General features: G+C 38.7%; 1 protein-coding gene across 2 annotated transcripts in view; it reads left to right on the forward strand.

The window, feature by feature from the left end:
• Positions 1–26,058, forward strand: part of AKAP6 (A-kinase anchoring protein 6) — a gene marked incomplete at its 5' end in the record, with an annotated part of 232,019 nt that overhangs the window by 48,302 nt on the left and 157,659 nt on the right. For both annotated transcript variants that reach the window (XM_080617231.1, XM_080617230.1), the window contains 2 exons: positions 3,616–5,400; positions 25,774–25,896. In XM_080617231.1, the coding sequence (XP_080473357.1) occupies positions 3,616–5,400; positions 25,774–25,896 (1,908 nt within the window). The remainder of the gene's footprint in view (positions 1–3,615; positions 5,401–25,773; positions 25,897–26,058) is intronic.

A 26,058-nucleotide genomic window follows, 5' to 3' on the forward strand; every position in this document is an offset into this window, starting at 1 on the left:
GCTGCCATCCAGTGAGACCTGGACAGGCTGGAGAGTTGGGCAGGAAGAAACTTGATGAAATATAACAAGGGAAAGTGTAGAGTCCTGCATCTGGGCAGGAACAACCCCAGGTTCCAATATAGGTTGGGGAACAACCTGTTAGAGAGTAGTGTAGGGGAGAGGGACCTGGGGGTCCTAGTGGACGGCAGGATGACCATGAGCCAACACTGTGCCCTTGTGGCCAAGAAGGCCAATGGCATCCTGGGGTGTATTAGAAGGGGGGTGGTCAGTAGGTCGAGAGAGCTCCTCCTTCCCCTCTACTCTGCCCTGGTGAGACCGCATCTGGAATATTGTGTCCAGTTCTGGGCCCCTCAGTTCAAGAAGGACAGGGACCTGCTGGAGAGAGTCCAGCGCAGGGCAACTAAGATGATTAAGGGAGTGGAGCATCTCCCTTATGAGGAAAGGCTGAGGGAGCTGGGTCTCTGTAGTTTGGAGAAGAGGAGACTGCGGGGGGACCTTATTAGTGTATATAAATATATAAAGGGGGAGTGTCATGAGGATGGAGCCAGGCTCTTCTCAGTGGCAAACAATGATAGGACAAGGGGTAATGGGTATAAACTGGAACACAAGAGGTTCCACTTAAACTTGAGAAGAAACTTCTTCTCAGTGAGGGTGACAGAACACTGGAACAGGCTGCCCAGGGAGGTTGTGGAGTCTCCTTCTCTGGAGACATTCAAAACCCGCCTGGACACATTCCTGTGTAACCTTATCTAGATGTTCCTGCTCCGGCAGGGGGATTGGACTAGATGATCTTTTGAGGTCCCTTCCAATCTCTAACATACTGTGATACTGTGATACTGTGATATTTAGACTGTAGCCATAACACACAGCCATGTGTACAAGCTAGCTGCACCACAATCAAAGATCAAGATTATCACTAGTAAGGTAGCTACCAAAACTGGAAAGTGTACAGCTCAGGCTGTAGTGACTTGGTTAGAGACGCAGCCCATTAACTGATCAGGCAGTAGCTGTGCTTTTGGCTATCTCAGCAGTGCCATAGTGAATAAGATGCCAGCAGGAAAGGCCACAAAAAATTTTACAGCTTGGAGGAAATAGAGAAACCAGTAAGGCAAGCTGCCTGCCATAAAGGAGATGTTGAATTAAGAAAATACTTTTTAAAATACAAAACTTAGTAGAGTTAAGAACTTCAAGAACCATTTCTACTTCAGGAATTACCCAGAGACAGATAAGAGGGAAGGAAAAAAATAATTCTATGTAGCTAGAGTTCTGTGCAGCTGAACCTAACCTGTGAAATTTATTTCACAATTGATAGAGCCAGGAAATAGGGAAAGGATCAGTACAAGACTATGTTAAAGTACAGTGAATCATGATCTCAGACAGTTGGTAAAGTCAAAAAAGAAATATCTTATAAATTAGCTCATTTGAAGGAGTAAAAAATGCACAATCATGCAAGTTTAAATATAAATAAAAGAAGATATTAAAAAAAATAACCTACAGAGCTTTACAGGAAACATTACTGTGTGAAAAGGGACAAATTTTTTGAACTAAGGTATTCATATTGGAAGCCATGCAAATAACTAAATGTAGTATTTTTCTGAAATAAAAATAATAATAAAACTATGGTAATACTAGCATTAAATAATGCTTCTCCTAAGCACACATTTAAAAGGCTGTTTGGAAAATCACCAAGTAAGATGGTTTAATGCATGTGGTTGTAAAGTTTGTTAATGTTAATAAACTCTTTTTTAAGAGACAAAGGAATGGAGATTATTACTCAGGAGAAATTAAGGCCCTTAGGGCCTTGGAAAGGGTTTTGATTTATATACAGTTTTACTGTTTCTAATATTTTCCTGAGATTAGAGGGGAAATACAGCTGTACTACTGAACATTGTTTAGTCAGTATTTTCCTTAATAAATGCAGACCCAAAATATAAATTTGACAGATTTATAGAAACTTCCCCTCCTAATTCTAGAATATTGACAATGTATGATTTCTGGCATAGGTTCTACATCTGGATAGATTGGTGCTAAACAAAAGATATTTTCAATATCCAAGATTATGCTTGATAAATATTATTCTAATCAGTCTTTTCTATAAATAATATTTTTAGATGGAGGTTTTTTGTATTTTTACTTTGAGTAATGCAAGTAGCTTGGACATAGTACAGGGCTCAAACATTATGTGGTTACAGAAGATGTGAAACAATAGCCATCTTTATTGAAACTATTGTTCAGATCAAAATCCAGTTGGTTTCATGTGAGATGAAGAGATTATGAGGTTATTGACCTTTCTTCAGGCATGATGCTTAGGGTCCTCAAACTATAGATTTAGGCAGTGTAGTGATACATGTCGTTCCAGAGAATAATTCAGGCTAGAACCTATTGTGGATACTTCAGAGTTTGCTTTAAAAAACTCCTTTATGAAAATCAAACCTGGCAAGAAAGACCAGTATAGTGATTTAAGCATCTAAAGTTAGAATCGTGAAACATGAGTTTCTGTCCTTTATGATGTTTTTTATGTAGTTTTTGTAAGCATTTGGGCTAATGTTGACTTTTTTATTTTAAATTACGCCTTTCAGATTCTTTTGTCTGGTTGGCACACTATGCCAATTTTTCTTGTTCTAGATAGCTTCATGAAGTTACTTAAGATGAACAGTAGTGTAAATAAGAACAGAAATTGTTTCAGAATTATTTGATCCTATATTCAAGCTTCTAATTATGTGCCAGGATCATGAAATAGGTGTTAGAACATTAAATCAGCTACTAAAAATATGCTTATAAACTGTTGCCCGAACATAATATTGCTGTGATTGTTATATATCAGGCTGCTTTTGGATCTTAATGTAGTCAGATTTTTTTAGTGTCCTTCAAATAAGTCACCAAAATATTTATAAACAAATTCAGCTTTGATCTTAAAATCTCAACTGCCACCTGAGATGGTCTTCTCTGGCTATGTCTGTGTCTCTGAGACTGGAGGACTTCCATTGAGAAGGGTGCTGACAAGGAGACATGGCAGGAGAGGTTTAGGATTACCAGCTATAGTTTCTTTTCCTTGAGCTGTTCTCCATTTGTGCTCCAAATATCCAGCAGATAAATCCTTAGTTGATAATACCTGGAAAAAATACACTGGCAATCAACTGAAAGTTTGTAGAGAAGCACAGATTTCTGAGAACACAAGATTAACAAGGTGGTTGATTAACAAGGTGGACTCAGCAGTCCCCAAGATGTCCTCCCTCCTGTTTGAGAAAGTTAACACAGGAAATACTACGAGTCTTCTGTATGGAATTTCTAAGTCTCTCCTTCAGAGGGAGGGTAAGTAGAGCTGAGAGCAGAATTTGAGGAGGAGAATGTCAGTACAAAAGTAAGTTGCTATTTTTATGTAACTTGCTGTACAAAACTGAAACTAAACTTTTTTCAGTTTCCTGACGATTTTAATTCCCAAATACTTCAGAATTGTTTGCTCATCCACAAGGTACTGCAAAACCAGACAGGTCAGTGATGAATGCTTTTCTAGGTGTTAGGCAGTGAAACATAAAGCTGATAGTTCATTACTTTGTGTGTGCTGTATATGAAAATTAATCTTCTAAAAAAGCACCATTTTTTTGTGTGTTTCAGGACCGTCTTGACTCTTTAACTGAAGTTGATGATTCTGGACAGTTGACCATCAAATGTTCTCAAAATTATTTGTCACTGGATTGTGGTATTACTGCATTTGAACTATCTGACTACAGTCCTAGTGAGGATTTGCTTGGTGCTCTGGATGATATGACCTCCAGCCAAGGGAAAGCAAAATCATTTGAATCCTGGAACTACAGTGAGATGGATAAGGACTTTCCAGGACTTATCAGAAGTGTGGGTTTACTTGCAGTAGCAACTGATTCCATTGCTGCCCGGTGCAGTGAAGCATTAAATGAGAAAGAAACCCATGTACCTCTTTCAGCAGAAGATGGAGAAGAAAATAAAGACAGGAAAGCATCACATGAGCTTTCACTAGTATCGTCTTCTGTGAACTCCTCTCTTTCTGAACGACCTTGCTCTGAAGATGGTGTTTTACCTGCTGACAGCAAATCAGTTTCCACATTAAAGAAACCAGAATGTAATTTTCCACAACACACCAATGAAAAAGTCAAACATTCTCACTGTGAAAACTCAACTCCTAAGAGGTCCATAAGAGACTGCTTTAATTATAACGAAGACTCCCCTACACAGCCTACATTGCCAAAAAGAGGTCTATTTCTGAAGGATGATGTCTTTAAAGATTATATGGAAGCCAATGATTTAAAAAGGCAAATCTCTCAGATAGTTAAAAATGAAATGAGTAGAAGTACACCCTCATTGTTAGATCCACCAGACAGGTCCAAGCTTTGCCTAGCTTTACAGTCACCCTATACTAACAGTTCATCTGCAGTTAGTCAGTCATATGACTGCTTAAATACAATAGGTGTTAGAAACTTTGAGTACACAATAAATAATCACTTTAAGGACAGTCCCATAAGTCTAGGAAAGTCTGCTTTCTACAGCTGTAAAGAAAAATCAAAGCACAAGAAGTCTCATGATGCTCCAGATAAAGTGAAAACTGGTGGAGCACCTGGAGGTACATGTAAAACTGCTCCATCAATCGAAGTCAAAAAAAGAGGATGTTCTTCTCTACAGAATGGAATTACTTCTCATAACTCGCAGTCTCTGGAGGTGACAGAAACAGATTCTTCTTCGTCATCAGATTCTTGTAACCAGAGAGCCCCAAATGGACAATTACAAGGTAAAACTGAGCCTTTTAGTTCACCAACATGTAGCCAAAAGAGTTCTTCCTCAGCTGGTTCTGAGCTTGCCAATTCGCCACCTCTACTGAGAAAAAAGAATAATAAAAACTTCTCCTCAACACACATCTATACTCAAAAAAGCAGTAAAGATGGTGAGGTCTGGTATGGATCTGATGAATATTTAGCACTTCCTTCACATCTCAAACAGACTGAAGTATTAGCTTTAAAACTAGAAAATCTGACAAAGTTGCTTCCCCAAAAACCTAGAAGAGAAACCATTCAAAACATTGATGACTGGGAGCTGTCAGAAATGAATTCAGATTCAGAAATATATCCAACATACCAAACAAAAAAGCACAAAAAAGTGGGTAGAATTTCACCAAGCTCATCAAGTGATATAGTATCCTCCTTAGGTGACAGCATTGAATCTGGGCCTCTCAGTGATATTCTCTCTGATGAAGATCTTTGTATGCCTGTATCTTGCATTAAAAAATACATTGAAGAAAAGTCAGAAAGGACTGCTGTCACTGAGCCCACTGAGAATGAGACTTCTGCCTCAAATAAATCAGCTTTAATTCATCAACTGATGCAAGATATACAACATCAAGAGAATTATGAAAGCATATGGGAAAAAATAGAGGTAAGCCAATACTCCTGTGTTCTGATATGCTATTGATAAGCCTATATATGGAAATGGAGCTGAGGGCAAGGGTGTAGTTGCTTTCTTGTTTTCTTTTAATGATGAAAAAAGCTTCATCTAGTGGGTGCTAGAAGTGGAGAACAGCAGTGATCTCTGCAATTATAACAGACTGAAGTTATCTTTAACTATACAGAATTTGCCTACATTATTTTACTTACACCAATACCTTTAAACTTCACAAAACATTATTTTATCAGGAGAGCTTCTCTTTGCCAAGATCAGGTCCATGGTAAGTTATTTTTTGGATGAAGTGAAAAAAACGAAAAAGAAAGAAAATTAGGGATCTCTGTTGTATGATTGTGGAATAAGAACTAGCTGCAACAGCTGGCTGCAGCTGTGAACACCCACTTCCTCTCCATATCCATCCTCTTCTCGTCTCTTCTGAAGAGTGGATTAAGCTTGTGACAGCAATTAAAGGTAGTTAGCTGCTCTTTGGCCAGAGTAAACCCTTCTAGCTAGTGATTACAGCTGCTGCTCTTGGCCTGCAATTTCTCAGTGTTCCTCATTGTGAAGAATGTTTATGGAAACACTGATCATAGAGTTTGAAAATAATCTTATGAAGTATGTTGTGCAAGGGACTCAGAGTAAAGATGAGCTTTAAACAGAAAGAAGACCAGATGCAAAGCACACTGCTAGGAAGAGAGATAGGTCAGTGATCCATGCCCTTAAAAGAAGCACACAAGAAAGTTTCAGATTTATTTCATGCAAAAGATGCATGCTAGCTACATTTAATGGCTTGAAAATGTGCTTCTTGAATGGTGAATAAAAATAATCAAGAGAAATTTTTTGAAACGTTTTGCAAAGCAGTTATAATATTTTAAGGAAATATAAGGTTTTCCCAAACTGCTTGTTTACCAGAGTTTTTCCATTGCCACTAGTAGTTATATCTTCTGCTTGTAAGATTAGTAAAGAACCAATTTTTCAATACAAGAGTTCTTACTGAGGTAAATCCTGCCTCAGTAATGTTGTGGTGTCTTGCTGAGGTATTTTATTTGGACATATGTAATAGAAAAATAGAAAGTTCCCCCTTTATGTGGTGTTATGAATACTGTAAATGAAATCTAACTAAAAATGCCATCCCTGTGTCACAATTAAGTTCTTTCTTTTGCTAGATCTCCTGTTTCCAGTGGAGTATCAGAAGTGTATCATTACTTTAATTAGTGCCGTTTTGCATTTACATTAATTCTGGTTTTAGTAAGAATTCTCCAACTCAAAGAGGGCTTTCCTAATTGCAATAATACATGTGTTAGCAATGATTCAGTACTACTTTTGTTTAGTCGTAGCTTTGTTTTAAAGAAGTCAGTTTGAAATAAGAACTTAGTTAAGGACACAAAAGGCGTACTTATGCCTATTTGAAATCCTGCTGAAAATGTCTACCCTAACATATTTTATTTATTCAGATTGTAAAAAAACCCTAAAACAGCTCAAACTTTTATTTTGGGATAACAGCAGCCTAGAAAAAGCTGATTTTGAACAGCCTCAAAATCGTGGAGAGGCATGTTTTAGCTAGGTAGTACGGATTCAATATTTTGTTATGATGGGAATAATTTTGAATTAGTGTGCATCTGGTAATATATTGATAGTAAGAGTTTTTTTAATATATGCTAAAGCATTTCTTGGCAGCTTTATTCATTTCTCACTTATATAAAATGTACTTTTTCAGACTTAAAAAGTATGTGGATGTCTTTGCATGGGTATTATCATGTTGTCAATCTATCTGTCTACATACCAACACAATTCTGTTCGACTGGACCATTTGCTATTGGATAGGATCAGTTTTTTGCTTTGCAATAAATATTGCATATTCTTGCATGTTTTGCCTTGCACTGCAGCTAATTCTTTGGTACATGCTGCTTCTGCCTTTGATACTGGGCATCTCCATTCCAGGGTGCATAACAGTTTCTGTGGGAGTTCCTTGTATTTTTCAGAAGTTGCTTTTTGGAGTTAAATCTGAGAACAAGTGATACCAAAGTATGAATGTTCCACTTACTCTTAAAGTATAGTTCAGCTTTTAGTAGCTACCCAAAATGAATTTTTAGAATGCAGATTAAACTCTGTAGCTTCTATTATACTGACTGAAAGGGAAAAAGATGTAACAAAATCATTCTCACTGGTAAAGTCAATAGAGTTTTCTGCTGTAAAATGGCCTATTGCCACTTCTTGTATGTAACACTAGGACTCCATCAGTCTCAGAATGCTTTAAGGTTTATTTTCTGTAACAAAATTAAGTTTTCCTTAAACTCATACTAAAGATGGATCTCTCCCCCTCCCCCCCCCCCTTTTTATATGCAAACTGAGAAATTAGAATTAAAAACTGATCATGGGCTGATCTAATGAAAATGCATTTTCAATCATCTTAAGTGAATAAGTAATAATAATGAAACTTCATAATAATAATAATAAACCTTCTTCATGCAGTTTTATCTCCTTCTCTAGAAAGCAATACTAGATTGGCTATACTGGCCTCCTTGTGTTGTAATCTGTGGTCACTGATAATCCTGTCTACTTGATTTTTGAGGGCACTTTTACAAATGGTAGAAATGTGACCATTCACCAGACACGCCATTTAAATGAAGATGTGTTTGCTTGGCAGGTCTTACTTGTATGGAGAAAATTGCTGGGTTTTTTTCTGGTTATGCAGACTTACAGCTTGTTTTACAGCATGCTTCATTTCTATAAGAGGCAGCTGAATTTGTTTTGCAAGAAATAATTTGGTATCTACCGATCCCATCTTTCTAGCTCCTCACATTTCATGAATTTGCCCTCAACTCCAATGGCTTTGTATTTTGAGGAGCTCAGTCAGCCTTGGCACTGGATAGCCACCTTCTTGACATGTTAAGGAAATAAAATAATGCTGCTCGGCATGTTTTTATGCTGTGGGTTAGAGCATGCCCCAGGGATCCTACAGCAAAGAGCTGGGTAAAATATTTTGCTGCCTTCCAGGACCCAGTCAGGGACACTCTCACACTTGTGCAACCATTTATCCGCTCTGAACCCAAGATTCCTCAGTGGAGAAGAGGTTAAAGACAGCTTTTCCAAATTACTGGGGTAACGGAAACAATTTTCCTGTCAAGGAGGAACTGTAGATTGAAGCAGTCTACAAAGCAGAGTGAAGTATTAGAGCTAAACTTGTTAGTGTGATGAATAACTTGTGTGTTTGGGTGGTAAAGATTTGCATTTAGAGGGTATTCACAAAAGTTGACTAAAGGTGAGTAAACAGTAGGTTTCTGCAAATGGTTGATGGGCATGTTTGAGAAAGTTTATATTGGAGATGTCACTGGGAGTTCATTGGGCAGTGGAGAGCCAATTGGTTAGAAAATGTTTTCAGAACTGACACAAAGGGGAAAGAATTTGTGTTGTTTAGGTTGAAAGGAGAAACTGTTGCTCCTAGGCAGAGAATGGACTGATAACACACCAGTGCAGTTAAGGTAGAATCTGAATTGCTTTAGGGGAAGCAAAGTTTATTCGTGTTTGGAGGTCATTTTCATCACTGAGGGGAAAAGCATGCATAGAGGACAAATGAAGTTTGAGCTATGGAGCTAAGGTACTGAAAAATTAATATGAACTGATAATGCTGATGGGGCTTGCTAACAAATTAAAAACACAGAACTGAAATCGGTAATGATAGAACAGGTTGACAAAGCAAAGATGATTGACAGGGAACAGGACTAGTTTATTTTGGATTACCAGATTAAGGATTTTTAAAGTGGTGTAGTACTCCCCTCAGCCCTTTTATTTTCAGTAACTCAGTAACAGTGCTTGTAACTGACCCTTCTAAGATAAATGGATTGCATATTTTTCCTGGTAGAGTGCTTGCCAAAATTTGTTCATCTCTGAAGCTTACTTATATTACTTCATACAATTTAGATTGAAATACTGCTCTTGGTAGATGACCAGTTTGTAAAAAAAATAATCGAAAGAGGTATCAGATCCAGAAATTCCTTGGCAACTACAGTTTTCTCAGCAGTCTTGCTGCTTTGTAGAGCATAATTGAAATGCCACTTCACATTTTGTACTGAGAGTTGAGTTTGTGCTCTGTTGCTCTGAGTCTGATGATACTCCCCTGCTTTGAAAGGCCACCTCTCAGTGTTCAGGTTGGTTAAACTTAATAGCAGTAATGTATACATACGAACTCTCACTTTCACTCAGAAAAATACTTCTTTACTAGAAGATGATGTTGCAATACAGTGAACCCTCTATTCCTTCAAAACACTCAGTTCCTAACAGTTTGCTTTGAATTTTAAACAGCTCCTCCAAGTACAATCACTTTTCTTTGGCATTTGCTTTACCACAAGTTGTCTGAGCAAGTTTGTCACCAGCAGTCTTTGCAAAACCAGCAGCTTCTATGTAAGCTGTGCAAATTCTGAATTTGTAACTTTACATCTAAAACTCATTGCCTGAATTATGTTTCCTTAATGAAACACAACTATTCTGGAGCATACGCTTGTTCAGAATGGTTTGAATTTCCAGTGTTGAAGACCTCAGAATGATTTGGCAGTGAGCAGTTTTAGATCAGGGATTTTTTGAATTCAGTATTTGACAAGTCATTCCAAATAACTCGGGGGGGGGGGGGGGGGGGCGGGGGGAGAGGAGGGCGGGGAAGAGAGAGAGAAAGCAAAAATCTGCTCACAAACAATTTTAGTAGCATTGATTTGAGGGTATGCCTTTACTAGTATTTAGAACTGATTGCAAAGGATATGTCTATGTCCAATGTTTGACTCACATCTGATGTGATATCTCTGGCTGCAAAAAGCCTCACAATTTGTTCTTGGGTACATAGTTGGATGCCACATCTCCGCTCAGGGATAGCTAGTAACATCTTAGATGAACCAAGGAGCAGCTGCTTTTGCATACATGATTCTGTGAGCCCTCCTATTCTAATACTGTCACTCAGATCAGCTTTAAGTGACCATTGGCTTTAGAACCTAGAGTCATGTCTTAATCATCAGTATCACAGTTTAGCCACAAGCCTGCACCAGACCCATCCAGATTATTTATCTGTGAACTGGAAACTTTCTAGAAAATAGTCAACGATTATTTCTTACATTCTGGATCTGTGCTAATAGGCAAAAGAGTGCAACAGTGCTTAAGGTAGAGAAAGGAAACAATAAGACTGCAAAGAGGTGGACTTCTTGCTCTCAGTGTAACAAAGGACAGGCTCAAAGGTGAGCAGTGGGTGCCTGCTGACCTACCTGTAAAGCCAGTAGAAGCTCCAGATTTAAAAGGGACACAGTGATAACTTGGAGAACTAATCAGCATTGACTTCAAGATATTAGGATTTACTCCTTTCTATCAATGCAGAGACATTCTTTGTTGTCCAGGATAGTTCAGTGCTTTCATTTCTCTCAGAGGTAGAGAAAGGCACTCAGAAACCATTGCAATAGGTTTGGAAGCCTTCAGTGATGGCCCTAGCTTTCAAAACACAGACAGAAAAAGTCAAATTGTTATTGGGAATTTACTTCAGGGTGCGTGTGGTGGTTTAACAGGAATCTTCTTGGATTGTTCAGGACTGAATTCTTTATAACTGCTGCCTTATGGGGGCAGGTACTGTGGTGACGGTTGGTTGTTTGTGAAGAGTTTGAGGTAACTTCTGAGCTACCCTGTTAACTAGTTACTGTATTGATTTTAGGGCTCCTTGAAGTGCCATCATTATTAAAGAGAAAACTATTGAATTTAAAATTGTGGTTTCTAATATTCCTGTAAATAGGAAGGGATGAGAGACAATGCTCATTGCCTTATGCTTTCATATGTATATGCCTTTCCCAGTGTTTTAAGGTCTAGCTGTTCTGTTACACAATATACTTTGGCTCTTGGTTACTCATGTTTTATGTATTGTCTGTGAGGAAGTACAGGATATTCCAGAAAGATACAATATACAAAAATCACTATGTGCTATTCTAAATATTTAATTATTTAAATAATACATTGCTATGAATTTCCACCTAAGTCAAATTCCAGTCTATCTACTGTCGTTAATGCATCATTGCCTTAAAATGTGTACATGCTGGAGATGAGTCAGAGCAAGAGAAATGTTCAAGGGTCTAGAGAGGATTAACCTGAAAAAAAAAAATCAAGTCCACTTACGTAAGATTATTGCATAACTTCTCAAAATGTGTTCATATCTTTTTCTTCTTGTGTATCTTTATATATTTTGACAGCAACTGGTTTTTCATCCTTTATCCTTTCCAGTATGTTATAATCAGGAATGAAACATTAAGCCGTGTTGACTCTTAAATCATAGTTGTCATCATTAGGCATCATAATAAATATAATTTGTGATAAACATGGACAAGAATCTGTCTCTCACAGGCTTGTTTCAGGCTGCCTATATGCTTACGCAGGCATTTGAAAGTTATCTTGAAAGCAACCAGAAAGGCAAAAAATGGTTTTCTCATTCTTGCTTTAGGTTTTGGAGCAGAAATTATAACCTGAACAAACAGCTGAGCTGTCCTTAGCAAATCAAACTGGAATCTTGGCTGACTATTCCTTTATTGTTAACAAAGACTTATTTTTGAATACTGATTCTCATGTGGGTCAAGTAAGGTTACCCGAGCGAGAACTAGATTTTCCTCTGGTTTGCTTTGGACAGTGATTGGAATCTCTCCAGGATGGCAGAGGGAGAACCAGCAAGCAGATTTTAGGTAGCAGACAGTGTAGATGTTCAAGTCACAGTAACTTAACATTACTAATTGATTTTTCCCCACTGATGCCAGTGTCTGACTTAATTAATATTTTTTCATTGTGCTGTAAAAGATTAAAGACACACAGGGTACTGCAAAATGCAAATACTTCTGCACTATTAGCCACTAAACTATAGCAGCTACAATAAAATTGGCTCAGGTAGATCCAAACTAGGGCCAACCTCATCTATAGGCATTGCAGTCAGATCTTCTACAGCACCACTGAGGTACAGAAAATCAGAAAAAAATAGTAGATATGTTAGAAATAGTGAAGCTTCAGGGGTTAAAAATAAAGAATAAGAAGACAAAAGAAAAACACTCACCACAGATTGCTTTTATTTTATTCTGGAAGCATATCTAAATTTTGGCGTGAAAAATTAAGTCAGAATTAGGGTCTAAAGAGGGTGTAAAGGAGTGTTCACTAGAGACCACTGAAAAAAGGAACTATCTAAAAGGAAGGGAGATGAATTAGGAAGCAAAAGAAAATCAGGTAATGGAGGAAATAATAGTGACAGAGTTTCTTTGGAGACTGCAGGTAAACAAGAACAGAGTGCATAGCAGGAGGTTAAGTTAGGAAAGTAGAGGAATAATAATGGAGTAAAGAGGTGATGTATTTTAATCTCTCCTTGCTGCTGCCATATTTAGTGAATAGTGGCAATCATCATTTCCCCTGTTTTTAAACTTAGAAATCTTAGCTGCAAAACAAGTTCATAGGTCAACGAATTACGGTATCTCCTGTGAGGTGACAGGCTTAACCTCTTCTAGCCAATTAGCCTTGAAAAATAGGAAATGCTGAATTAAACTTTCTGATTTTGAGGGGCAATTGTGGTTATTATATCTTAAGTCATGTCAATGATATAGCAGAGGTCAATATATTTAGCAGTTACCCATAAGGAAGCATCTGCTCTGTTTCAGTATAAAGGGGTTTTTTCCTGCCTTTTGGAAAACTTTTAGATATGGTAATGTATCGCCCTCTTGAGGTCAAAACTTGTTACTGCACCTATTTTACAGAGATTTTCATTTTCTTCTCAAATGAACGAGACTTACGTAACTTTATAAATGTAGTTGTTAGAAATTCAGAGATTAAATAAAACATAGCTATAATCTTTCCTCCCTATGAAGAGATTTTTGCTTTAGTGCAGTCTCCACAACTTTTTGTGGCTATGTATTTTATTCCAACAAATTTAATGTTGAAATACTGTTCTAAGTTCAAAAAGTAAAAGCAAGTGTATACTAATTATTAAACTTTAAAAGTATAACCTGTCCGTGCACTTCTACAGATTTTGTGACATATTAAAAAAACCCAAAGCCTATCCTCCACAAAAAAATCTAGTGGCTATCTCTCTGCAAATATTACTGTGATTTTTATTATTGTTTAGAGAAGTATAGTTGTGTTATTTAAATAAGCAGTGTTTAATCCTGCTTTGTGACCGTCAGGCCAAGAATATAGTGGCTTTCTTCCTTTATCTTAGCTTTACTGGCTAACTTACTGAATAGATTATGTAAAGAATAATGAATTTAGTTTTTAATTAAAAGGCACTGAAATCCTGTGTAATGAATTTTGTGCTATTGGGTAAAGGTATACAATTTGGCTGTTTTCATTCTTTTAACAGAATTTTTTTCTCTGTTTGGGAAAAGGTAAATTTTTTGGAAGTGCAAAAATCTCTGTTCAGTTGACGTCATGGCACAGGGCCATTCTTGTCAGGCTACAGGAGCAACCAAGGTGCATCTTTTCAAGGAATTCAGTGCTGGGGAAGGAGGTTCATTTCTATCAATTATGAGATCAAAGAGTAAATAAATGCTGGGAACAGTTAGGGAAGGTGCCAGCATGGCTCCCATTGAGTGTCCCCCAGTGCTGCCCAGCATGTGTGCAAGGTGGCAGCTGACCGTCGGCTGGAAATAACAACTGCACAAGGGCGTTCCACCTCCTTTCTGCTGCCTGAAGCCCAAATACTCAGGATATGCAAACCAAGGAATGATGGCCAGCCATAGCTGTCTTTTTCAGAGCAGAATAAAGCTGTATACTAATATATTGCAGAGGCCATTATATGGAAAAAATGCAAATGAAGATTAGTTTATCTTTTTGTTGCCATTCAGCTAATTATGAATACATATATTAGCTGTAAAACAATCTGAAAATAAGGTGTGTTGCCAACTCAACATTTAAAATAATTACATGAAGAGGCAGTGCAGTACTTCCAAGTACCCTTACATTACTGTAAGTTGCTTCAACATCAGTAGTTACATTGGCAGCATTTTTAGAAAAAGGGCATCAGAAAACCAGCATCACTGAAAATTAAGACACTGATTACAGACTCACATTATCCACAGAGCGCGGATCAAGGTTGATTAATAACAAACATTTTGTACTGAAAGAAGGGGGACAGCTCTGAACAGCTGATTTGATTTTAGGCTTATTTGTAGAATAAAAACTGAATTTGCACTTAGGAGCAACAGGTCCTGACCTGACGTCTACATTTTCTATTCTAGCTTAGAGCTGTTCAGAATGGACAAAAAAAAAGAGAAATTTGGGACTGTGAAACAGATGTGAATATATTGCAGCATCATACCACAGGACATAGCAACTCATTTTGGTGCCTGGGATTTCTACCAAAAGACAGGCCTCCCCCCTGTGTTGTGCTCAGGGTACCTCCAGAATCCAGACACTCCTTCCAGCTGCTGCTGAAAAGTTAACGTCCCCCTTTCTGGGAGTTACTGGCAGCATTTTTCCCAGCTCAGGCAGATTTATTTGCTGTTCTTGTTTTTCCCTGGCTACAAATTTCTGGAGACATTGCATTCATAGCTCAGTCACTGGTTTACCAGCTGAGTGAAATGACTATGTGACTTAAAAACATTCACGCCTTTTAGCTGATCTTTAGATATGGCAAGTCTTTGACTTAGCATCATATGAGGGCAAAACCTAAAAGGCCTCAAGTTAGGATATATTATGCCATGTTACATAAAAGAAATTTTAAACTTATCCTGATGTTTTGGGCACCTATATGTATTCTCCAGCTGCTGCTTAGGCCTCTTGGCTTTTATGTATAGAAGAAATGACTCAGAAAAAAAGTTATTTTAAGAATAGTGAGAGTTTCTGTGAGACATGACCAATAACAAGCATTGCTTTTTGAGAATAGATATATTTTCAGAAACAGCATGTTCAATCGTAGTAGTACAATGAACTTCAAAGACCAGACTTGGATGATCATTCAGAAGTTTGTCCATTGCACAGCTCACTCACAACGTGACAGTTGCTGACTGTTCTGCTATTAACTCCAAGATCTTTTGCCTGCCTGTTTTATTCCCAATGACCCAAAGAACTTTTTTTTTTTTTAAATTAACAAAAAGAACTGTCTTGTCCTTTGCTTGTATTTCTTCCTCCTCTATTTTCCTCCCTATTTATGCCCATTTCTTTATTGTCTGTTCTTCCTGTCTGTGTCGTTTTTTGAAGCTATTGGTAACCTTTAACTCCTGTGTTTTCCATTTCTACTGGTTATACTCTTCACTCCATAGATTCAATGCTGTTTCCTTGGACACTTTTTCCCAGTAACCTTAAAATTTTACGCAGAGTAGGGAGGAGTGCTAGAAACTTGTGAATACAGGTTTACACTGAAGAGGTTTTCTGACAAAAGCCTGTAAGTAAATACCTACTTCTAGCCATCACTTCTGATTAGAACATCTGAAAATACTTCTTTAACCAATGTATCTCTGTCTGCATAACCCAGTGGCAATAGAACTTACTCGTGTAGGAGTGGTGGGGTTTTTGTCAATATTGTTTTCATTTGTTAGCCAGGATGCTTTAGCTGGCTTGCACAGTGGTGTACTTCAGGCAGTATAAATTGCTTCCACGAGAGGGCTTGCGCAGGCTGTGCTCCAGCAAGTGTGTTCTCTCCAAGGCCAGGCTGCAGCTCTGTCTTTGCCACTGCTGAATGGCACTGTAGTCTGACAAGGAATGTGAACAATTTGAAATAGCACCTCAAACCCCCTAATATTCAAATTAGTACACATGATAACTGAGGAGGCAGATAAGAAAAATAGTTTTGTCATCTAAAATGTGAAGGCATATGTAACAGTTTTCCATACAAAGAAGGATATGCTGATTTTTTTTACTTACTTGGTTCCCAGGAGTGCTTTGAATATCACACGACTTTTGAGATACGGCACTGGCCCCCCGTATTTTCTGAGCCTGAACTCTGTACTCACCTGAATGAATGCAGGAGGCCTAAACATTTATCTGTCTTTGCTCGTTTTAGCATTACATCTCCAGTAGGAAACATGGCCTCCTAAGTATAAGAAGAGATCAGCAGCCATTTTGTATGCCTGGGCACTATTGTCATTGCTGTTAAGTTCATACCAGATGATTCTTTAAATGATGGATGAGTCAGTCTTTCCTTTGCCCTCTCTTCTCTCGACTAGTCCCCTCTACTCTTGAACCCATGCAAAGTCACAGCGTCACTGGCCTTTGTGCTATGCTGCTGTGTGACATTCATATGCTTAGCTGCCTTGGCCTCAGGGCTACATGGATCTTTTTTCCCCAGCAGCCCATAGATTTTGCTTCTGTGGGTCTAGGTGTTCAGTGATTCTTAAAAAGGCTGGGGGAAATGTTAGCTAGTGGTGTTGGAAGCTTGTCTGCTAAGAATATAAGTCTCAGCAACATGGTTTAGGAAGCATTTGGCATACTTTTCCTGTATCCATCTTTGCCCCACAATCTGCTGATACTAAGAATATCCTTTTTAGATCCTGTACATTTCAAATAGCAGTGGAGGCCTTGCTGTAGTTGTTTTAAATAGAAAGTAGACCTTCACCTTGAGCACAAGGTGAGAAAAGGCATAGGGTAAAGAAAGAATTACGTTTGTGGCCTCACAGAAAGTCTTAAGTCAACTACAGAGATACATTTAGGAATTATTTCTTAATATTCAGATGAGCGTAACCTGTTCTTTGTCTAGAAGCAGAAACAAAGTCAACAGTCACATGGAGGCAGTGAGCTTTTTATTGCACAATCAGGTTTACTGTCTTTAAACATAGTTGTTTTTAATGGATTGAAAAGGAATGCTTTGCATGTTTCTCTGTATCATGCTGTTTAAGCCTATCCTACCTCTAATGTTCTGGCTCTTTTATCTAGAAGGCTTTAGGAAGCTGAGAACTTCTCACAAATCTTGTCTTCCAGTCCTGCTGTAGTCAGAACACAGTATGGAAAAGTGCTTAGAAATGTTAGCAAATCTGTTTAGTAGTGGACCAAAAGGTCCACAAAAATTAAGACTACCCTATCACCAGCTTTTAGGGATAAAGCTAGAACTGAGTGAATTTATAGTGTTTCCCAAGGCTTCTAAGAACTGTGCTCTGCTGTTCTCACTGTTTCAAGGCTAGAAGTACTCTCAGCTCTCCAGTGAAATGTCCCTGAGAATTTGAGATATGTCTGACTGACTTTGCTTGAAATAACTTTATATTTCTATATATTAATCCTTCTTGTTTTCCAGCATCAGAATGCATCCTGGGGACTTCAAAACCAGGAAAAGTCATGAGCCAGTGACCATCCTGTGCTACCACTTTCTATTCTGTAACTATATAAATCATGAACAATTATATAGATGTCCATTAGGCAAAATATATTCAGGAGTCATTTCTAATTGTGTGTGTGGTAGGTAGTTGGGTACAAAGCCTAAAGGGGCACTCATGAAGGACTTGTTTAATTTAGCAGACTTAAAAATGCTTAACTAGACATTATATAGCAGAAGATGAAGATGTGGCTTTACATGCATGTCCACTAAGAAAAGTGTTTAATTATCTTTTCCCTGTTTGGAGGGAACATTGAAGTTGCACGTTTTCATAGGTTGGGGTTATTGAGTATATGTGGTACTTATGTAGCAGAAAGCTGCTAAGTTATATTTCTGAAGTGTTTTGTAAATGAATGTATCCTAAACTGCATATTAAGTATTGCCATCCTACTGGTGTGTTTGGTCAGTTGCATGTTTCTGTGAGGTCACTGCCACAGAATCTTGGCAATATCACATAAATAATATTTTCTATTGTGGCATCTTGGTTCCTTGGGGATCCCCAACATCTGTACTGCTAATGGTTTTATTGTTGCCTCTGGGTCTAACTTCAATGAAATTGACCGTGACAGTTTGTTGCAGCCTCATCCTCTTGAGTACCTGTATTCTTTGACTTACCTTTGCCTGTGAAGAAAGCACACTTTTATCCTTTTGAAAATAAAGTCCATGGGCAGGAATGTGTTCCTCCTGAGACTAATATGCAAGTCCTTTTGTGGTTAGACAAAGGGTTTTCTTAATGCATTCTGTGATAGAAGTGCCCTTAGAGCCAGCCCATCCTTGTACACAGACCCCTCTGTGAACTCAGTCTTTTTGTAAATTGGGAACAAACTTTACAACACTGTCTGCTTGCAACAAAATTGGACATTCATTTTTAAGCACACAGCCTCATAACCAATTCTTTTAAGAAGAGAACTCCCTTTGTGTAATAAAAGGGAAGGTGGAGAGAAAAAAGTTCAAGGGTAGTGATTTAACAAGCACTGTTGTGTTGTGTTTCCACGCCAAGGTTTGTGGAATACAGTAGACTTTCCACTGTCACTCTTAGCTACCATTGCAGATGATTTTTAATACATTTGAATGTAATAGTTTGGCGTGTGTTTTTTATTCAAATTTTAATCTTAGTCCATGCCATTAGAAGGGCTTTGTACTTTTGCAAGTGCAACAACCTGAAGTTCCTTTAAGTATAATCCAGCATACATGTTAAATTAACATGTTAGACTAATAACTGAGTGATGTTAACACTGCACAGTTTAAAATTACAAGCCAGAAAGGTATTAAAATGATTTTGCTACTTGTGTGATGTAGGCACAGTAAATCTGGGATTTTTTTCAGAAAAAATAAAACCCAAAATTTGGTCTAGGGTGAGTGTCATAAAACTGTCCATAATGGTGTTAATTGGGTTCGGTAGCATCCTCTGTGTTTTATGGCATAATTTTGGCAATGTTAATGCAAGTTTCAGTGCAAATATCCAAATTCCCCATCTAAAGGAATCTCACACCAAAAATATACTAAAACAGTCTAAGATACTGCTTATTTTAGTGTACCAAAAAAAAGTTGTGTCTGTTAATATAGTAAAAATTCCATGGATTTTTTTTTGTTTGTTTTTTTGTTTGTTTTTTTTTTTTTTGTTTGTTTTTTGGTTTTTTTTGCTTCATTTTTTTAAATTTGGTAACCACAAATGTACTATCTCTTAGACTAAAACTTAAATTGCAGAACTGGGCTTTAGTCTGTTGCCATTCTAAATGTGGTCTAATGAAAGCTGGATTTGCAAAGTGATAGCTGCAACTGAGATGGAAACTTCCTCCTTTCCTGTTCCATTCAATTAATGAAAGCTGAACTTCAAAGTTTAAATGAGATCATTTGAAGTGCTAAAATTATTGACCACCAGAACTGTTTACTTCCCTGTGTGACCAAAAAAAAAAAAAAAAAGAGAGTTTGTAAGGTAAAAGTAAAATTAAACCTAAACCACTGAAATGAAGTTAGGAAACTTTAAAAGTTCCAGTGCAAGAAGTGGTGTTAGCTTAGTTGAGAGTTATTTATGCATAATTTTAAGTGACTCGCTTGATAGTCAGGCATTTTTTTCATGACTGTGACGGTAAAAGCTTTTCTGGGAGGTCTTAATCGTGTGCTGCTCAGAAAATTGCAATCCAATAAGAATATGTCTGACCAACACCCCTGACAGTCAAAGAGAATAATACACAGATATCATCAGGGACTGGAGCCTTTCTACAGTATCACAAGCACTTATGTTGTTTTCATGAGTTTTGTAGCTATTATCAGAAGTTTTAAGTTGGTCACCTTCTTGTTATTTTGCTGACAGCCCATGTATCTCCTCGGCTCTACTTTGTCCTTTATTGACCATGCGAAATTGGCTGTGCCACCAACCCTAGGGGACCATGTAGCTAGGGTCAGGGATACTAAAATTTCTTTGATTGACTCATTTGGTGGCAGTAAGCATCAGCCTCAGGTCTGCTGCTCCAAACTAGGAAGTGAGAAGTTAATTGATGTCTATTTCTAAAGGAGGTTGGCCTTTGGCCAGAGATGGAGTGAGCCTCTGAAGTTCAAAGGGAAAGCGCAGGAGGAGACTGTGGAAGCTGGAGACACACAGGGAGTGATGGGTGACACAGGCTCATCTTGGGCTGTGCCAAAGAGCAGTAGTGGGGTGCAGGTAGTTAGCAGTGAGGTATGCTGAATAGGTGTCATTACTAGGGAGGAATATACAAATAGAATCCAGCCAAACAGGAAAAGGAATCGACTCAGACACAAAATGCGTGGGATGCCTAAGACTGCCTATTTCTGTGTTCATTTTAAGTATTTAAATTTTCTGACACACACTTGGGACAGGCAGAACACACACAGTCCTGTTAAATGTCATGAACTGTATGTGAGACTTGTTCATCTGACCACATCTGCAGGCCTTGCCGCCATGCTCCAGGGTTTCTTGTACTGGCAGCATACCACCACAGCTGTTGTCCTGCTCTGTTATCCCACATACCAAAAAATGACCAGACTGCTTAACCCAAGAGGCTTTCATCAGATGTACTGGGTGTAGGGAGCCCTGCAGCCGTGTGCAGCAGCTGGGGATCTGTATCTTTTGTATGCCCTTATATTTAACAGAACAAAGGTGGGAGGCAAACTTCCAGGTACATCCTTCTGCAGCCTGATACCCATGCATGCCTTTGGCCTCTGAGCTGATTCATCCCTGCCCTTTTTAGGTGACTCATTAAAGAATTCTTATGTTTTATGATTCAAAAAATTTTAGTGTTCTGGTCATTAATGAAGAAGTCTTGGGTTATTTAATTAAATACCATCAAATTTACTTTTAATTCTTCAGTTAATTAATTCATTCCTTAGTTCTCTAGAACAATTGAATGAAGTATATTTTCATTCTAGAAGACACCAAAGCAGACACACTGAGTTACAACTTTCCCCCCTCTCCATTACTTGCCTTTTTCATTCTTATCCATTCAGAGCAAATAGAATTAGGCTGCAAAAATTACTTTGTACATGCCAAATTTCAAATGAAGTCATTTTTGCTCTAGCGTTGTTCAGGGATATGAGATTAGAACTGCCTTCTTCCTCCGAGGAAAAATCTGTAGAGTTGCCATGAAACAAAATGGAAAGCTGAAATCTTCAAAAGGGAATCTTTAAAAATGTTCTGTGTGGGGTATGGGAACAGCTTTACCATTATTTACAAACTTTACCACAGAAGTTGCTACAAATCATCCAACAAAAATCCAGAAGCATTTGTTTCTGTACTAAGCAGCATAGAATAAGAGTAGCTTTATGCTGTGTCATTTAGGGGCTTGAGTTTCTTAGTAACAGCTAGCTTGCTAGCACAATACAAAGTTATTGCATCTGTAAAACTGAACCCAGCTGGTCAAAAAACTGGATTGTACTGGTGTTTCTTTTTAATTCTGCTCCCTTTTTTTCTCTCTGAGGAATTCTTGTACAGTAACTTCTAGCTTCAATGTGGCTGACTATGGATTTTCAACTTCCAAGAAGTTTTGATAAAAAATACAATAGTTTAGTTACCCATTACCAAGGCATGAGTTGGGTAGATTTTACACTATTTTCATTATAAGTCCAGTACAGTCTAGAACAGATCCTTACCTAGTGTCAACCAGCATACTTCCACTGAAGTTTATACCTGTTGAAACTTTCCTACTTTAAGAATGGAAAAGAAAAATAACAATCTAGAGGATGAAAATTACAAGTTCAAACTAAAAAAGCAGAAAGGTAAGAAGTGTCTAGAAAGGGATGTAAAGTGGTTACATGGGGATTTTATAAAGTTAAGAAAAAAACTGGAAAATATCCTTTATTGCTTAAAATTTGTCATCCTGTGAATTTATTTCTTTCACTAAGTTCTGGATTTGGATTTAGGATTGCATTTTAAGCCTGTTCCTTGGTATTGATATAATTTATGTTGTAATCTGGTTTTGCAAAGCACAGTTTAATGCCCTGTCAGAGTCTCACAATAGATTTGTGTGAGATTTTTTTCCTTATTTTTTAGAACTTATTTTGTCTAAAGCTTTTATTTGGAATGTGTATTCTTGGAAATATGCTAGATGGTGAGAAAAGCAACTAGTAATGCTATTTGTGTCCCTGAGTACATGAACATCATTAATTATGTTCTGTTCCAACTAAATCTGCCGTCTTGATTACACAGAAATGGCTTAGTGTTGGTCAATCTGCAGAAGGGCAGCAGCCCCTCAGTCAGAGATAGGTTATGTTTTGACTTGCCCTCTGTTATGAGACTTAAAGAGATTAAGGACGTGGATTTATATTTGTGACAGGGCTACATGGACCATGGATACTGCAGATGCTCCTTCTCTAAGCACAACAGAACAGGCAGAAAGATCAGCAGAGTGGAACTGTTTGTACCAGGTCTTGGTTACAGCTGGTGGTGAGAGCTGGCCAGGATCTAAAAGCCTGTAGATAACTATGCCTTGATAAAAAGTCAAAGGCAAATAGGGAGAGTTCAGCATCAAGAGCAAAGACTATCGCTTGTTTGTAACTCCCTAGCCACTGTGGGGGGTTATGTCTGTACAGGTTTCAATTCCCAACCTGGAGCTGCCTCCAGAGCAGGGATGAGTCATGAAGGTCGTGGCTGGGCAATAAAGGTGGTTCCTTCCTGCTCACTGGCATCAGGCCTGTAAGTCTATCCTAAAATAAACAGGGTGGGCTCATAGGCATTGTTGAGACAGAACCGCACCAAGCACGAGGCGTTGTTCTCATCACTAGGTGGTAACGAATGAATCAGGAACCGCGCTGCTATAACGGAATCTTACGCAGAATTGGAGGTAACCGCGGTTTTCCTTTGAGCGCGGCTCCGGACGCTGCGGAGCGTCCCACCGGCGGTTCGGCGGCGCCGGGCTCCGCTGTCCTTGTCCTCGCACCGACAACCGCCTGACCCGCGGGTGCGGCGCCGGCAGGTGGCGCTGTGGGCCCAGCCACGGCGCGCTGGCGGGCGGGCGGCGCTCCCTCCGCCGGCGGCCCTATGCTGCCCCGTCTTCCCATCCCATCCTTTCCTTTCCTTTTCTCTCCGCTGTTTTCGGTTTCTACAGATGTGCGCTTTTGAATGGTTTCAATAAAATTTTATTGCCGTCATTTGAAAAATACGAGGGTAATTGAGATTTGTGCGCCTGGCGGGAGGAAACCCACCGGGGCTGTCTGCGACCAGTGCTCCCTTCCGCCATAGGGCTCCCCTTGGCCACCGTGTCCCCAGCCCAGATCCTGAGGTGTTGTGGCACTAGTGCTGTAAGCATTACCTCTTTTATCTCAAATAACTTGTCTCATCACCGTTCCGTAGGACGCTGTATCTATTTATCTTTTTCCCAGGTCCCCAACCTAGCCCCCAGGTGTTGCCTGTGCCCCGCTGGGGCCTGCTATGCCCACAGCCCACCTCATCAGTGAGGCTAGACGTGAGTGCTAGGCTGCTGCAGCCTGCTGAGTTTCTAAGCACCAGTGTGAAGTAAGACTTTAAAACACAGACACGTTATGTGAGAGGTCAAAGTAACTCACTTGCTAGTAGTTGCTTTTTATACTGGTGCAAGCCTTTTGAAGGCATACAGACAGCAAGTACTGTAGGCAGATGTTATACATGTCTGTCTCAGTAAAATACATGACGCATATACAAGAGAGAGCCTTTCTTCATTTTTTTTGTGCTTACCATGTCACCTTGTCTCTCAAGGACAGCACGTTGCTAAAATGCAGGCAGAGATTTATTGGAGGGGCTAGAACTTTACTCCTCCTGCTCCTCTCCCCCTCAGCTTATGTCTACCACTCGTCTGCCAGTCTGGCATCTTTTATGCTCTAGTGCGAGCTTGAAGAAAGTAAGCAACTGAGCCAGGAGAACATCTTGCCCCTGCTCTGTTCCATGGCTTGATGTGGGAAACATAGCCCTTGTGGCATGGTCTGCTGGGGGAGAGGGGTTGTAGCTACCTTCACTACTTGCCCAGGGTGGAGGCACGTCATCTCAGTTACCATGCTTCCTGGGTTGTTTTTCCTATCTTTCTTCCCTTTTTCTGGAATGTTCTGATAAACAGTCTACAACAAAACATGCAAATTAGAGTTTTCTTCCTTGTAATGCTTTGAGATACAGTGAATTCCATGAACAGAGATGGAAAATAGCTTCCTCATCCTGAGGACTCATGAGGACTGATGTAAAAATAGTAAAAATAATTAAAACAAAGTCTTCAGAGTGCCTCAGTTAGTGCTGTCACGCCTGCAGTATGCACTGGAGTATCCTGCCAGAGGCTAGCTTTGGTTCAAAGGCACCTGGAAGCCAGGAATTGATTATTCGACCCTGCTTCATGGCACGGTGTTGGGCCATAATGATGACTCCGCTACCATGAATTTTGAAGGAAAGGTGGCTCTGCTTCGTCTGGATTATCACCATTGCACTTTGCGCAACATAGCTGTACGCCAGCTTCTCAAAATCCTGATTCTGTCTTGTTCAGAATTTCAGTTTCATGTGTCACTTTGGAGAAGGAGATTTAGGCTCCCAAGTCACTTAGGAATCTTTAAAAGTTTTATGCTTAGCTTGCTTTTAGCTATCTGAATGGATTAATAATTAGCAAAAATAATTCCATAAATGTAGCAATGAGAGTAAGATACCGAGTGGGTATATACTGAGTTGTTGTCCAACTGGAAATTAAAATTCTTGCCATGCTGTGAAGTTCATAGTTAATAACTAGTAATATAACAAGTATTAGACCTAACTTAATCTAGTCTTATGATACTTGTAATAGATGGACATTCCTCTTCAGAGATAATTTTCAGGGTGCTTATAAACATCACGGTCAGTTTATTCCATTTACTCTTTTGCTTTGCAGTGGATAAGACCTTGGTAAAATTATCTGTACTCAGTATGTATCTATAGTACCATTCAATCATGTAAATTCAGGGGCACTATTTTTAATCAGACAATATAATTGGTACTAATCTTGAAATAAATGGTGCTCCTGAGAAGCAGGAGCTCCTGTCTTCTCAGGAACACCATCTGTGTGGCTCATATGCAATCAGCAATATTTTTATTAAATGCTATATATTCTGCCTCACGTACTGTTTGATTTCTTCTCTCTGAGTCTCATCCTATGAACCAAAACAGGATTCACAAGACCTGAGTTCTAGCAAGTATTTTCTTCCCTCAGTTTACCAATGTATGCCTTGTTCATGCAGCATTATTCAGCACTTCTTCAACCAATGGTGCTTGTGCTATACCCAGTCTGCCCAGTGCAAGGTCTTCAGCTCAATTTTTATTGTAATCTCTACAGAGCTTTTTACATATCTTCCTCATATCTTCTAAAACTTTATAGTTTTCTACATTTCATCACAGTCGAATGGATGTCTCATGTTCCTGTCCCAAAATACCGCCTTAAATTATCCCCAGAAATACCATGCTGCCTAGAAAGCCACTTGCTGTTTGTTTTTTTGATTTGCATGCTTGTAAAAGGCAGAATTTTACTGTACAGTACTCTCCTGGCTTTAAAAAAAAAAAAAAAAAGAGCATACATTTTTCAGATTTCCATTTTGCTAACAAATATGCTTTTCTTGTTCTTTCTTTTTTCTTATCTGGTAAGGAGTTTGTAAGCAAGCTGGATGAATTCATTCACTGGTTAAATGAAGCCATGGAAACAACAGAGAATTGGACTCCTCCTAAAGCAGAGACAGACAGCCTTAAACTGTACCTGGAGACACACTTGGTAGGATGAGATTATTTGATGATTACTATAAATAATTGAAGTGTTCTGGTGTGCTTTTTATTTGATTATTATTTTTTAATTACTAGTGTGCATCTGTATTTTAATGTAAGTTCTGCAGCATTGCAGTTTATTTTAATGAAAATACCAGCAAAATGTTTTCTG

Source organism: Psittacula echo (genome assembly GCF_963264785.1).
Source record: "Psittacula echo genome assembly, chromosome: 5".
Lineage (NCBI taxonomy): Eukaryota > Metazoa > Chordata > Aves > Psittaciformes > Psittacidae > Psittacula > Psittacula echo.